This window comes from Anoplopoma fimbria, chromosome 8 (assembly GCF_027596085.1).
Source record: "Anoplopoma fimbria isolate UVic2021 breed Golden Eagle Sablefish chromosome 8, Afim_UVic_2022, whole genome shotgun sequence".
NCBI classification, from domain to species: domain Eukaryota; kingdom Metazoa; phylum Chordata; class Actinopteri; order Perciformes; family Anoplopomatidae; genus Anoplopoma; species Anoplopoma fimbria.
The window spans coordinates 21,947,718-21,964,003 of NC_072456.1; the positions used below are offsets into that span (position 1 = coordinate 21,947,718).

At 40.3% G+C, this 16,286-nt stretch overlaps 1 protein-coding gene across 1 annotated transcript; it reads left to right on the forward strand.

Annotated features, from left to right (window-relative positions):
• Positions 1-4,348: 4,348 nt before the first annotated feature.
• tmem59l (transmembrane protein 59-like) lies at positions 4,349-15,488 on the forward strand. Its single transcript, XM_054603464.1, has 8 exons — positions 4,349-4,531; positions 5,750-5,855; positions 6,834-6,928; positions 7,488-7,640; positions 13,504-13,609; positions 13,733-13,847; positions 14,425-14,542; positions 15,203-15,488. The coding sequence occupies exons 1-8, from the start codon at positions 4,349-4,351 to the stop codon at positions 15,359-15,361; spliced, it is 1,035 nt and encodes a 344-aa protein (XP_054459439.1). The 3' UTR covers positions 15,362-15,488.
• The last annotated feature ends 798 nt before the right edge of the window (positions 15,489-16,286 follow it).

Below are 16,286 nucleotides of genomic sequence, written 5' to 3' on the forward strand. Positions count from 1 at the left end.
ACACACACACACAAATACAGAAAATTAAGACCAACTTTAAGTAATTTAAGTTAATTACACACCCCATGTACTTTTCATTCTGTTATAATTTATAGCCATGTTTTTCATATACAGTACCAGTCAAAAGTTTGGACACACCTTCTCATTCAATGGTTTTTATTTATTTTAAATTTTTTCTTCATTGTAGATTAATATTGAAGACATCCAAACTATGAAGGAACACATATGGAATTATGTGGTAAACAAACAAATGCTCAACAAACCAGAATATGTTTTATATTTTAGATTCTTCAAAGTAGTTGAATGAGAAGGTGTGTCCAAACGTTTGACTGGTACTGTATATAAAACATTTCAGTTGTAAAACACTTGAAAGGATGAATGCAATTGCAAATGTCAAGGTAGTGCAAAAGAACAATACTTTGGTGTTTCATTTTTACCTCTTTACTAAAGATTTCATTATACTTATTTTATATATATATTTATATGTGTGTGTGTGTGTGTGTGTGTGTGTATGTATATATATATATATATATATATATATATATATATATATAGTATAAGATTAATATTCCATATGAAAATAACACCCATTTCTGTAAGTATAATGTAATAAAGAAATGGGTTGGCTAAGTACATTTACTCAAGTATTGCACTTAGCAGAGTACACTAAAGCAATTTTAAGGTACTTGCACCTTACTTGAGTATCCCCATTCTATACGTGTATATTTCCCCCACTACATCACATCACTACTTCTACTCAATCACATTTACATACAAATACATGATGCTGCATAAATGATCTATGTACAAATCAAATCAAATCAAATTTTATTTATATAGCACCTTTCGTGCAAAATTGCAATACAAGGTGCTTAACAATACAATGAAAATACAACAATACTGTGAAAATAAACGGTAGAGAGAAATAATAATATAGAAACATGGTAAAATAGAAAGAACAGCAACAGAGTAACATTCTTATACATAAAATGTATAAAACCAGTATAAAACCAATATAAAACCAATAAATGTATAAAACCAGTAGTAGCACAGTAATACTGATAACAATGGATTAAGAAAATGCTAAACTAAAAAGGTATGTCTTAAGATTTCTCTTAAAAGTGTTTATAGATTGTGATGCCCTCAGCTCCTCTGGCAGGCTGTTCCAGAGGCGAGGACCATAGACACTAAATGCTGCCTCACCGTAGTTCTTAGTCCTCACCCAGGGAACAACTAAAAGGCCAGTGCCAGAGGACCTGAGGGATCTAGAGGGAGTATACGTTAAAAGCATGTCTGACAAGTATTCAGGCGCTAGTCCGTTCAGTGATTTGAACACCAATAAAAAGGATCTTAAAATCTATTCTAAAACTGACAGGCAACCAATGGAGGGACTTTAAGACAGGTGAGATGTGTGCTCTCCTTCTGGTCTTGGTAAGCACACGTGCCGCTGCATTCTGAATTATCTGTATCTTATTTATAGCTTTCTTAGGTAGACCAGAAAGGAGAGCATTGCAGTAATCAAGCCTGCTAATGATAAAAGCATGCATAAGTCTCTCAGTAGCTGCCTGGGAGAGAAACGGTTGCACTTTAGCAATATTTCGCAGGTGATAAAATGCTGTTCTAGTGAGATTATTAATGTGAGATTCAAAGTTCAAATCAGGGTCTAAAAGCACGCCTAGATTTTTTGCTAGGGGCTTGGCATTTTGTGCCAGGGATTTTAAGTTAGTGCACAGTATCTCTCTCTGGGCCTTTGCACCAATAATTAAAACCTCAGTCTTATCTTTATTCAACTGCAAGAAATTATGTGACATCCACGAGTTGATATGATCAATGCATTTAACCAGTTTATCAATAGGACTGGTGTCATTGGGTGATAAAGAGATGTATAGTTGTGTATCATCAGCATAGCTATGAAAATTAATCCTGTGTTTTCTGATGATATTTCCCAATGGCAGCATATAGAGACTATACAATACAGGTCCCAGAATAGAGCCTTGAGGGACCCCACATGTTATGTTAGTGTTAGCCGAGGGTGACAAAATAGTCTCTGCCGGACATATAAGTCCTGAACCAATCTAGAACTGATCCAGAGAGGCCAACACACTTCTGTAGTCTGTTTATAAGAAGGTCATGATCTACTGTATCAAAAGCAGCGCTCAAGTCTAAAAGTATTAAGATTGATCATTTCTTATCATCCACATTCATTCTTAGGTCATTTACAACTTTGACTAGCGCTGTCTCAGTGCTATGGTGAGCACGAAAGCCAGATTGAAACTTCTCAAATGTACAGCTAAAATGTAGGTAATTTAGCTGTTTAAATACTAATTTCTCAAGAATTTTACTTAAAAAGGGAAGATTTGAAATTGGCCTGAAATTGTTTAACACTAAAGGATCGAGGTTAGTTTTCTTTAGGAGAGGTTTCACAATAGCAGTTTTCAGTGCCAGGGGGAAAATACCAGTCAGCAGGGAGTGATTAACAATCGCCAGTACATCATCCTCTAGACAATGAAACACAGTCTTAAAAAAGGTGGTGGGGATAGGGTCAATGGAGCAGGTGGACGTCTTAAGTTGCATTGCTACGTTCCTGAGCATTTCTTTATCAACAGCAGCAAAATCATTCATAGCCGTCTTAGGCGGAGGGAAAGCGTCCGAAGACAGGGGCTCACACACATTCTGTGTAATATGGTTTAGATCCAACCTGATTTTTGTTATCTTGTCTACGAAAAATGCATTTTGATGTTGAGTTGATGAAAGAGTGGCTTGTTGGAGCTGGATTTATGAGGCTGTCGATAGTTGAGAAAAGCATTCTGGGATTATTATGATTTTTAGAAATCATAATAATCACAGTTTATAAATGACAATTTGCTCCACATCAGCTGCAACATTAAATTGCTGCTTCTATAATGTATATAAATAAAACTATTCAAAGTATATGTAATAGTATAGCTCTCAAACGGGCAATTTTACATAATTAATATTTTAACTTTGAACTGCATTTCCCACTAATACCTTTGTTCTTTTACTTTACTAAAAAGTTGAGTGCACTTTTACTTAAATTAGTATTTTAAACTGTTGTAGCCTGGTTTTTCTTAAAGATCTGTTAACTATTTTAAAGTACACGCTGTATACAATGTACAATGCTCACTATATTCATAATGACAGTCATCATCACGCTACATTTGTACTATTATACAGTACCAGTCAAAAGTTTGGACACACCTTCTCATTCAACTACTTTGAAGAATCTAAAATATAAAACATATTCTGGTTTGTTGAGCATTTGTTTGTTTACCACATAATTCCATATGTGTTCCTTCATAGTTTGGATGTCTTCAATATTAATCTACAATGAATAAAAAAAATAAAAAAGAAAGAAAGAAAAACCATTGAATGAGAAGGTGTGTCCAAACCTTTGACTGGTACTGTATGTAGAATTATAATATCATGTATAATTAAATTGTCTTTGTCTAAAAATGTGTATGCAATTCCCTAATTATGTTATTGAAACTGTGATTGAAACTTTAAAAAATAAAAAAAAAATATATATATATATATATACAGTACCAGTCAAAAGTTTGGACACACCTTCTCATTCAACTACTTTGAAGAATCTAAAATATAAAACATATTCTGGTTTGTTGAGCATTTGTTTGTTTACCACATAATTCCATATGTGTTCCTTCATAGTTTGGATGTCTTCAATATTAATCTACAATGTAGAAAAAAAAAAAAAAAAAAAACCATTGAATGAGAAGGTATATCCAAACTTTTGACTGGTACTGCACAAGCAAATATACAAACAAAGTTACAGAGAGCATCACAAACAAACCATCAGACAATGAAACGATGACAAAAAGAGTTTAATCAGATGTTGATTCCTCAGCTGGGAGTGATTGGTGTCCCTCATCTGTTCCACCAGGATATTTCACATTCAACCGATAATTGTGACATTGATTATGGATGAACTGTCGATACTCCATCTGTCTGCTCTGCGGGACAGCTCGGTCCTTTTCTCCTATCTGACCCCTCCACTCTGTGCACTGCGGTGAAGGCAGCTCTGCAGGTTGTGTGTGCGTGTGTGTGTGTGTGTGTGTGTGTGTGTGTGTGTGTGTGTGTGTGTGTGTGTGTGTGTGTGTGTGTGTGTGTGGGGGGGGCAGCTTTTGCGTGATGATGATGATGATGACGACACGAGCAGGAGCGGATCAGCGGAGCAGCAGCAGACAGGACCCGGGCTGAGCCAGCAGCAGCAGCAGCATCCGCACCACAAAGGGAGTCCAGTGCCGCTCCTCTCTCCTCGCTCCTCTCTCCTCTCTCCTCTCTCTCTCTCCTCCTCTCCAGGGGTTAAGAGATGCTCCGGCTCGGCGGCACGATGTGCGGCTTCTCGGCCCTGATCTCGGTGCTTCTTGCGGGACTCGCGGCGGCGTCTTCTTCTTCTTCTTCTTCTTCGGACCTGTTTGACAACCAACTGGGCGACATCAATTACTGCAAAAAGCAATGCCAGCTCACCATCAAAAACAAAAGCCCCGCTAAAGTAAGTGACTCCTGTGCGCCGTGCAGCCTGTCTCTGCTGCAGAAAGCGCATCATCAGCAACGAGCCGGAGCATCCTGCTGTCCGACATTTCAGCGCCTGCAGCGACGCACACAATATGTTCTGCATCGGTGGGGGGGTAAAAAAAACCAAAAACCCTCCATATTCACATGTGTTACATAAAGGGAATGTGTTATGCGTTATGACATGCTCGCTCCGGCTTTTCTCTGCATCCTCTCGGCTGCTTAAGGCGCACAATTAGGCCGAAAGATGGATGCAGCTCATTTTCTTCTGCACCTTCCAGACTCTCATCTCCAGATGCTTTTGCTTTTAAATTGATATAATCCTTAATTTGCAAATTAAGATATGCAGGGCAGGCGTAGTGCTGTGTGTGTGTGGGGGGGATGAGTGAGATCATTATGAGCCATGAGAGAATTATCCTTTATTGACAGACACCGCAGCATCTTTCTGCCCAGACTAAAGGCCAGACTGGACTCTCACAGTGCGGGAGATGATGGCTGTGAATCTTTAGAGCCTTAGATTTCCAGTGTCGGATGTTTTTTCTTCACACCTCCTCCTCCTCATCATCCTCCTCTTCCTCCACCACCCCCTCCTCCTCCTCCTCCTCTGCTGCCTTCAGGTGTGGTTCAGGCATCCTGCAGGGCAGCAGGATCAGAGCTGCAAAGCGGTTCACAGTCGCCCCCCTTTTGAAGGTTGTGAAGCAAAAACGAGGGGGGGTGGGGGTGGGGGGCAAAAGCCCTGAGCAGTAACTACAGAAATGTGTTTTATAAGCCTTCGCCTCCAAACTGTGAGGCATCGTTTCATGGTTTGAGAGAAACACCCCTCTGAGAATAAACAGGGACACGCAGTGAGGATGATGGCATGCTCAAGGCTATGAAAAAAAAACAACCGTCCATGGTCCTCGGTCAGGGAAGCTCTTTGTTCCCAGAGAGGTCGCTAGAGGGCGCTGTTTCTCTGCCTCAAAGGGAGAATGAATGCGTTATGTAGAGATGGAGTACAGGAATGTGCATCTTCCTTTCTCACTACCTTTCCCTCTTATCAACTGTTTATGGAAGGCTATAATACAACAGCCGCACCGTGTCATTTTGGAGACGCCGTAACCCATCATCCCATCATGCTTTCTATCTTGAGTTTATCCAAGATTGCAGCAGACATCTCTAATTGTGCGTCTCCCTCTCTTCTCTCTGTCTGGCTTGTCAGGACTCCATAATGAACGCCTGTCACCGCGGCTGTCGCCTCTACTCCATCTGCCAGTTCGTCAATGGCAACGCCGGCTTCAATACCAGCAGGGAGGAGTGTCAGGGAGGTGAGTCAGTGTGTCAGTCTGTCTGTTAAACTGTCTGTTTGAATGACTCTGCTGGTCTTACAGCCTTACTGAGCAGACCGGAGGCCAGAGTCAAAGCTGCCGAGGCCTCAATCCTTAATGTTTTGTGTCAGTGCCTCATTCTTTTATGCATAAAGCAACATCAGGCTTGACATTAATGTGCTTACCTAACTCTTTAAAACAAACGTAACAAATATTTACATGTAATTTACTATGAAAATATTAAAAGGTACAACAGCAACAAACTAACAAGCATTCCAGCTTTTTAATGCAGCAACAAATTGTTCTAAACTTGAAAAGGAATTAAAATTACAGCATATAATGCATATAGTAAAGAATTAAATGGAATAGATCTGCCCCATTGTCACTGCAACCTGATCCAACTATTTGAGTCAGTATTAGACCGATATCCGATATTGGCATCAGCATCGGTTCATCCTTTCTTCTTATTCCAGCAATTTTTACTTTAATTGTGTCTTACAAACCTCTAAGTAGTGAGTCCTTCTGAACATTTTGACAAGACAACACAGCAGCTCTGCTCAATATTGCTCTGTTCCCTAAAAGCTGGCAGACTCTGTGTTTTTTTTTACTGGCTGTTTGAGGCTATTCGCCCTGCCTGAACTGCTGAATTGGAAATCAATGATGTGATTTGCCGTCCAGACAGCGGATGCCCCGTTGCCCCCCGTTTTTAATCACGGCGATGTGGAGTCAATCGCCACCGCGGGCACCGGCAGATACATCTCCCTTTGCATCTTTATCTTTCTTCCCACATAAACAGCCTGTACCTGTTTTAGATCTTCTCATCCTCCACCCAGCTGACTGCAGAGCTCCATGTGCCCACTCGCTTTTGTGCTTCTTTCTTTTCTCTTTTTGCACTCTCACCCCCCTCTTCATCATGCTTCTTCTTTCATGCTTCTCAACTATCTCTCTATCTCTCTCTCTCTCCCTCTCTCTCTCCAGCCTGCCAGGAGGCATATATTAAGCTTCTGGAGCAGGAGGCCTGCTGCACCGGCTGTGCCAGCCAGCCCTCTGAACCTGAGATCAAGAGGAGGAAGGTGAGGAAAATGCTAATGCAGCTTTAAGAGCCAAAGTGACTTAGGATGTCTGAATGTTAATGCACACACAGTTTACTGAACACACACACACACACACACACACACACACACACACACACACACACACACACACACACACACACACACACACACACACACACACACACACACACACACAGACAATTAGGATGTCTGAATGTTAATGCACACACAGTTTACTGAAGCACACACACACACACACACACACACACACACACACACACACACACACACACACACACACAGACAATTAGGATGTCTGAATGTTAATGCACACACAGTTTACTGAAGCGCGCACACACACACACAGACAATTAGGATGTCTGAATGTTAATATCAATACTAAGTGTGCACACACAGTATACTGAAGCGCACACACACACACACACACACACACACACACACACACACACACACACACACACACACACACACACACACACACACACACACACACACACACACACACACACACAAATACGTCTCCTTGTATTAGAGTATCTTGCTCTCTCTCCTGCAGCTCAGGGCCATGACTCTCCGCCCTAAGCCCCCCTCCGTGATGGAGGCCGTGTCCAGTTGGTGCAACGACATTGTCAGCTCTGCCCAGAGCTTCATCTCCTCCACCTGGACCTTCTACCTGCAGGCTGATGATGGCAAGGTTGTGGTGTTTCAGGTAAGACCCAGACAAGTGTGTGTCCAGGACAGGCAGCTCGAGCAGTGATCATTCTTTTGTGTCACTAAAAGCGTTTATCTTTACCATGCTAGGTTTTTAGATAAATGGTTAAAGTTAGATTCATGTAAACTCACATTTTCTTCATGTGATGGTGTTTAAACCTAAACCCAGCTCCTAAAAGTTTACACATTTGCTAGACATGATGTGTTTTTGTGTTTCTAGCAGCAACAGTTTGTTGATTATTATTAAAAACTATGTGGTTGTGGTAAGCCACCAGGCTTCCTGTGGCTGTTCTAAAAAAGTTTAAAAAAACTCCACCTATATTGATCTAATCTTCATTTATAAATAAATCCAGAAAAAAGGTTGACATATGATCCATGAACTTGCAACAAAGTCAACTTTCAAAAGTGAGCCTGTTTTATTCCATCCAACACATCTTATCAGTGAACATATGCAAAGAAAAAAACAATTCACCAGTTTACACTGTGAATGTGAGTATACTTTTTTTTATAGTCTTTGTCCATGTTGCATGAATCAGAATTAAATTAAGAATCATATGTTGAACAAATATTCAACATTTTGAATGTTACGCTGCAAATTTCATCATTCTGAATATCTGCACTTTTAACAGAGTTGGATCTTTAAATGCTTCGCTGCAAAAGACACAGACAAATGGATACTAAAATCTCTAGTACACTGTATTATGGCTCACTGAGTCAAGATGGTGGAAAAATATAAGATTAATATCTACAAAGCTTTTTCATGTCGCATGTTTTTAACTGGAGGTTAAAAGCAAGCTAGTAGACCTTTATAGATTATCAGTCGAGCTAACCTCTGCTTCCTGTTGAGATAAGGAAATATATCCTCTGAGCTATACGGTGCTGAAGAGTTTGGGTCACTGCCAAAACAACTCACAGCCCATTTTGGAGTCAGTGCATCTGTGAAGGTTGACTGATCAAGGGCACACAGTGGGGCGGGGAGTAGGTGGCTGAAATCCAAAGAGCTGCAAACCTTTTTTTTCCAGCGCTTTAATTGTTTATAAATGTCCTTTCAAATTATGTCACTTTCCCTCAGCACCATGCATATTTGATAACCGGCAGGGCTAGCTGTGGTGAGCTCGCCCTCAGGATGAAAACTCACCACAAGATTTAGAAGAAAAATGGACTGCACTAAAGAGTAAAGTTCTGGTTGTGACAGATAAATGTTCAGAAGTTGTTTCTGGAAGATGAAGTGAATGGAGCTGACAGACCCGCTGTTCATGAGCAAACCCAACCAAGGAGGTTATATTTAGGCCCTGTGGGTTCATCTGTTTGTTGAATAAGAAATTGGAAAGTGGTTTAAAGTTTGGCAAGTGATCATTTCTTTGGTCTGAATCAAAGATTTTTTTTTTAAAGGATTTGAGCTGCAGGGTTTTTCGAACATTTTTCACTTTTTATTTGAGTCACTTCATGTTTACTCACATGCAGATGTTGATCCAGATGCAGGTCAAATATTTCCTCCCTTTTTTCTTTTATTGAAATGGCTAATTTGGAGATTTTTGCAGACATGGCAGAAATACGCTCTATTGTTGAACTTGATTACATTGCTAAGGTCAATGCAGTAAACCACCTATACATTAAAGCTATAATAACAGTTGGTCTGTCTAACCACCAGACTATCCAATCATGTCCTCCAAAAACTGGTCAGAAACCTGCATCTCTGTCGGGTGTTTTCCCGTTTGGGATTTGTTGGCATTTTTAGCTACATAATTAAAGGGCTCAATGGGGAAATGACAGTATTTATGCAGCGTAACCAATACAGATGGGCTACTGTGTAACAGAGGAGTCCTTTATATGCTGAAATTCACTATTAGGTATAAAAAGCTGTGTGCATACTGGGCTCTCTGAGGCGCTGCTTCATTTAGAGATGCAGCAGCCACGGAACATGAAATTTCTTTCGGACGTAATGATGGATGTTTGCTCTTTATGGAAGTGACACTGAGGCTGAAGCGGCGAGGGGAAGCCGGGCTCCACGGGGTTTTGAGAAGACTACCAGGCCTGTGTTTAGTGGGCAGCTGGCAAACTGCCACCAAGTTGACAGATGGACTTTCGGAGCGTTGAAACAACAGAAAAAGTCAGGCTAAATTGAGCGACAACAGAGGAGGGGACAAGCCTACATTATGAGGATGTCCCTAAAGAGTGGACTTTCTTTACACATCCAACTGTGTGCTCGTTTGTGTGACCTCAAGCTGTGAGAATAACTAGTTGTGTGCATCGTAAACAAACTGCCAGCAATTAGTTCAGATTATATGGGTGGAGTAAGTCACTTTTAGGTCACAACTAGGGTTTGGAAGGAAGAGGGAAAAAAATGAAGAAAGCTTGTAATTTTAAGGAAATATTGGTAAAACACATCCCTTTAGCTCAGTAATTTCCTTCCTCACCACCCCCTTGTTGTTTTGACAACTCAGCCCATGATAGGTTGACTGAGTGAGAGTGTTTGGGACAAAAGTGAGTCGATTAAAGACTTCCTCCTACTGAGCCGGGGTTCTGTTAGCGAGTCGGCCTGCAGAACAAATTGAACTCGGCGTAAGGCTGAATACAAAGAGAGAAGTCCCTACACCATTGTTTCTTGGAAATTGCATTAGTCATTCTGCCCGAATGAATAAAACAAAAGAAACTGAACCGGGCTGGAGGGATCCAGTGAAATAACAGTGTTTAAAGGAAGCGTGACTTTGACTTATGATGATACATTGAAAAGGAAGTCTGTGTTCTTTCTCATTCTAGCTTAATCAATCAGGTGAGAGAGACTTAAAGGGAGTTAACCATGCACATTACATACTGTATGTGTAGCACATTCATAATTTATCATATTATGGTCTATTTATTATGGTCTATGTTTGATCTACCTACCGTGTCTGTTGCTCTCTACCCAAATTAGCTCCTACTAAAGACAAGCTTTTAAATTGAGTCAAAGTATTTATATATATTTTTTTAATATTTTTCAATTTAACACAAAGCTAAGTAATGTCCTCGAACATTGGCATTATAGTTTTTAATAAATGTTCGTCAAACAGGAGTAAATAGTGCATTTGTTTGTGACTATTTTCAGAAGCGGATCAATACACATTTGGGGCATTAGTGAGAATTTCCATGTTCATCTTAATAAAGAAAGATGTCCCATGGTTTGGGAAACAATGGAGGAAGAAGCTATATGAGGATTTTGATACTTGTTAGTAGGATGCATTTGTTGTTGGTTTTGGTATTTTATGAGATGTTTTGACAAAAAGAGAAATACAGAATATCACAAGACTTGTCTTTGAATCGGGAACTACTTGTCTACTTCAGTCTGAGGTGCTAAACCCTTTAACACATGTTGTTTGTTTGTTTTTGTCATTTCATAATGGAAATAAAAAAAGTTGTCCTAAGTGACCACATGGGGGTGCTGTAATAAAAGTTAAGATTTAATGACACCAAATTAAAAGGGATATATCATGATAAACTCACTTTTTCAGAGCTTGTGCACATTTTGGTAGCTCACAAACTGTGAATTAAGACCAGCCAGTCAGTATTTATGGGCTGCTGATCAGAAAACATGTGATTCAACAATCCATTCAGGTCTGGCTCCCCTTTCTATGTCACATGCAGGCTCATTAGAATATACAGCCCTCCAGCTCCACTTACGGATTGGGAACTACTTTTGCAAAGGTGAACCATATTTTTCTCGCAAGCAGATCAGAGCACGCTGGACTTTTTGGGCGTAATAGCTTCAAGTGAGAGGCGTTAAAGCAGAGTGTTTCATACAGAGGGTGAATACAGGTATATTCAGACAGACAGTATGAGAAAAATAATGTGCTTTTTGAACATTAAAGGATGTAAATGTGTTCTAGTAGAAAACCAAAACACAAATATGAACGTTAAAATGTGCATGATATATCCCCTTTAAGGGCCATCATTTTGACATCATTAGTCCAATTTAGGGTTCAATTTAGTGTCAATACTTCCCCAAGGTGTTTCATGATTAATTTGCTTGCTTAATGCACCTCAGATACCTTTTGTCACCATTTTCCCCTCTCAGTCTTTATGGAGGCACATAATATGTAAGGAGCAGTGTTTGTCATTGTGAATAAGAGTCAAAGTTATTTTACATTATACGTTTCTATTCATTTGTGGAAGCTCAAAAACAGATTGGACCCAGTCCCAAATTCAACAAAATAAGAGAAATGAGACTCAGTCTAATTGTATCCACCACTCCTAAGTCTCTTTACATTTCTGAACTCTCAAGCCCCTCTTTCTTTATTTCTCTTTCTTTTTCTTTCCCCTCTCTTTCTGTAAGTTGGAGCACCTTTTTGCTTTCCCTCTCTCATAATGCATGACAGATGCAGATCAGGCTCCGCTCCTTCTGATGGTTAGAGCTCTTCAGTCTGCAGCCAATGAGAATCAGCCCCCTCACATCTCCCCAAACCTTCACACTGCCGCATCTGGTTTTAATGCACCCTGTCAGAAATCATTGCTCGCTAGGGGTAATAAACCCGGTTGTGAAATAACTTTTTTAACAGAAGAGGTATGAAGGATTGTTAGTGTTTTGGGAAGCAAACGAAGCAGCCACGTCTCCACGGCCGACTGCAGTATGTTGCTTTGTTATTCTGGATGAGTGATTGAAATCATTTAGAAGAAAGCAGATCAATCATTTCAAAAGTAAAGTAATGAGAATGAATGACACGGTGAATGATTTTAGCTGGTTTCACATTGTAGTGCATGACGCAGCAAGAGGTTTCAAAGTTCATTGATCCACTTAGTGTCAGAATCGATAAATACTGGGAGGCTGATGCTACTGCAGTGGGATATACTGTACTCCTTTAAATACGTATGTGTGTGTGTGTGTGTGTGTGTGTGTGTGTGTGTGTGTGTGTGTGTGTGTGTGTGTGTGTGTGTGTGTGTGTGTGTGTGTGTGTGTGTGTGTGTGTGTGTGTGTTGTCTGAGGCCAGCAATAGTATTGTTGCAAGCGGAGGGAGGGTCAACAGTGGGGATCCAAAATCCTCTTTTAATGAGTTCTCCAGGGGGGAACCAGAAACACTGAGAACATAATGAAACCCACAACAGTGCAAACACTGACAGCAGGCTGCGTGTAGCAGTTCTTTTAAAAGCCATTTCTTTCAGAGGTGCTGTCCCAGTTCAAGGGGTTTCACTGAACTGGTTTGGGTGGGTGAGAAAGATACTGTGAGAAACACACAAAAGTATTAAACATTTTGCTTATGCTCAGATTGATTGGGGACACATTCCTTTTGAGTGAACAGAGTGAATTCAGATGGTGAAAAAGGAAAAATAAAAAAGCGCTCTACAAACTGCAGCACTCTTTCAATGCCAGAAAAAAACATCCCTTCAGCTGATTTTAATAGCCGTCAACATACATTTATTTTCTTCATTTTTTTATTATAACTTGGCCACCTCACCATGATCTATGATGCTTCAGGCTGAGAAAAGGTTAAGCAGTGTTCCAGCTTAAGGGCAGGAAATGTTTGACCAATCCTGACCTCTGACCTTTCTGTGGATCAGAGCAAACAAAAAACAGCATTTTTGGTTTTTACGTTATTTGAAATGTCAAAGTTCAAAGTTCAACTAATTATTAAGTAATGCTTCACATAAAGTCAAATTGTCTAGGTTTAAGATTGTTCTTCATGTTACATGAGATGACTATCAGCTGGGTGTTACATTTAATTCTACTATATATATTAAAATAATCATGAATCATGTCAATCTTTTAATCAAATGTGTTGTTTTTTTAAACAATATTTTGATGTTAAAGGAATAGTTTGACATCTTGAGAATAAAGGTTTTGACCCCATCTATGTGTAAAGGTTATATATTAGATACTTTTTTCTCCTCAGAGCCAACCAGAGATGGAGTACTCTCTGCCCGAGCTGCAGGCTCCTCGGTCCAACGTGGCGGACAAACCCTGGCCTCAGGTCCACTCTCACACCCAGAGACCACATGGTGAGAACATACACACAACACACACACATTTATCTATAGCAGCACATGCATGTATTGCTGCAAAATACGCTCATTAGCGTCAAACTGAAACTCTTTTTTTATTTTTTATGAATTGTGTGGCAGGTGTGAGGGGACATGGTGAGAGGGCAGCATCCAAAGCAGGAGGCAAAGGGAAGCACCCTGTCCAGCACACAGACGACCCCACAGCTGAGCACGATTTCCTGGGCTGCATGTCAAGGTGAGCTGGAGCTTGAGTTGCCCTTTTCTCATGAATTATACTTTATATAACTGTGGATCATATCTAAAGCAAATCCCAGGTTTCTTTGTCTGATTTCCAGTTTATTGTCAGCATGAAAATCAACTTGCATATCTGAATAAATTAGTCTCACACTTGTGATTATTGTTGTCCAATGCAAACTGTACAAATCAATCCACACATTCAACTGCATTACCTTGGAGGATATTGTAACTTCAGAAAAAAAAAGGGTTGACATGATGGAGCCCCTGAGATGGATAATCTAACTCAATGTTTTCCACACTGACATTAAGGAAAATAACAGCTGCATGTCTGGTAGGAAAACACAATAAAAAAACCTAAATCATCTTCGCACACACACAAACACGCACGCACGCACGCACACACACACACACACACACACGTAAATGGTATTGCAACATTTACAACATGCAAAAATTCGCAAGCTCAAATTTTTTCTTTTACATTCAGGCTAGTATATTTGTTTGCGCCTTAATGTTCTCAGATTCTCAGTATTTCTACCCATCTTCACTTTCATCCCATAACTCTCGTTCTGCAGGCGTTCAGGCCTCCCCCGGTGGATTTTGGCGGCGTGTCTCTTCCTGTCCATCATGGTCATGTTGTGGCTCAGCTGTGCCAGCCTCGTCACCGCACCAGAGCAGCACATCAAGACGCAGGTACACACAGAGAAAAGCATCCACAACCAGTGTTTACAGATGCAAATGTGAAGGATGTCATGAAAACTCACCTTTTCAGTGCTTGTGTTCATACATTTCTTCAATTAGAGTGTTTTACCAACCCACAAACTGTGAATTAACAACCCAGTCAGTTTGTTGTTTGCTGCCTAGATCATAAAATATTTGATTCAACAAGCCATTCAGATCTGGCTCTCCTTCCTGTGTCACATGCAGGCTCATTAGAATATCTCCTTCTGAGTATCTCTACCCACAGATTGAGAACTACCTAAGTTGCGTCATTTCATTCTTGCAAGCCGATCAGACACACTGGGCTTTTTCGAGAGGGGGCCTTAAAGAGACAGGCGCGAAAAAGGGAGCGTTTCATACAGATGGGGAATTCAGTCATAGGGTATGAGTAAAATAGCATGTTTTGAACATTAAAACATGTAAACATGTTCATGTAAAAAACTAAAATACAAGTATGAACCTAAAAATGAGCATGATGTTTCCCCTTTAAATTTAAGGGTTCTCTGTCTTCAGCGGTTTTGTGACTCAGCATACCTCGCAGAGCACTCTAAGGGAGTTCAAAAGATGCTTGGTGAAGTGTTGTAGGTGTCTTGCTCACCGTTATCACTTGTTTTCTTTTTTGTGTCTCTTCAGCTGAGTATCAACGGAGACAAAGAGTTTCTGGATAACGCCCACAAAGTCAACCCGTACCACCTGAGTCCTGTGATCGCTGTCACCATGAAACAATCGGAGGAGAGCCAGGAGGCGGGGCCGCTGCCGGTTAAGGTTGACCTCAACAAAACCTGTGTTTAGAAAAAGGACCAATGGGAGAGCTGCAGTCTTGTTTCCCAGGGTAACCATGTATGAAATCCGTGGCCGGTCGGTGCAAGGGGGTAAAACAAACACATTACGGGGACTTAACCAGTCACCAGAATTTTTTAAAACATATTTCTAAGAGCATGGCACATTTCAAATAATTATACTGAAACATCTAGCTTGGTCTTGTTGGTTCTGATGGCATTTAATTTCCTTGTACAGGCCAGATTTCTTCAAGTCCATCCTCAGATTACCCTTAATGATCAGCCAGCTCATTGCTTACTGATAAATCAGCGCTCTTGTCTCAGAGCCACAAGCAGAGAGGATCAATTACAGCTGAGAGCTTTCATATCATTTTTCATGTCCAGCGTGGACGAGAGAAGATAAACGCTGAGATTCATGATTGATTTAATTTTGCCTCATTCTCACAAAGAGTTCGGATTAATTGATGGGTTGCTGAGAGTGAAGAAATGGAGTGAGAGAGAGTAAAGGAAGATGGATGGAAGGTGGGCTAAATACTTTGAATGCACTCTTGTGAGCGCTGCAGGAATTATAAAAATTTGAAAACCATGCCAAGTTCAAAGAAAAACAAAGGCATACTCGCTCCAAATACTAAAACTGTCTTTTGTCAACATATTCCCCTATGTGTTAGAGTATGTTTGGATATGCCTGTGTTTGTCTGTGTGTGTACACAGCACAGAAATCCTCAAAACTGGTAGATTCAAAACTGGAAGTGGATTGAAAACTGCACGCTCTGTCTGAGAATGAGAAAAATAAACAATTAACTTATTTTCTACTCTATTTATTCAGAGTCATCAACATGGGTTATCTGTTAAATAGTGTCATTTTCAGTGCCATGTACAGGAAATTCATCATACAAATGTAATTGATCTGTATATTAAACACGTTGTAACACAGATTG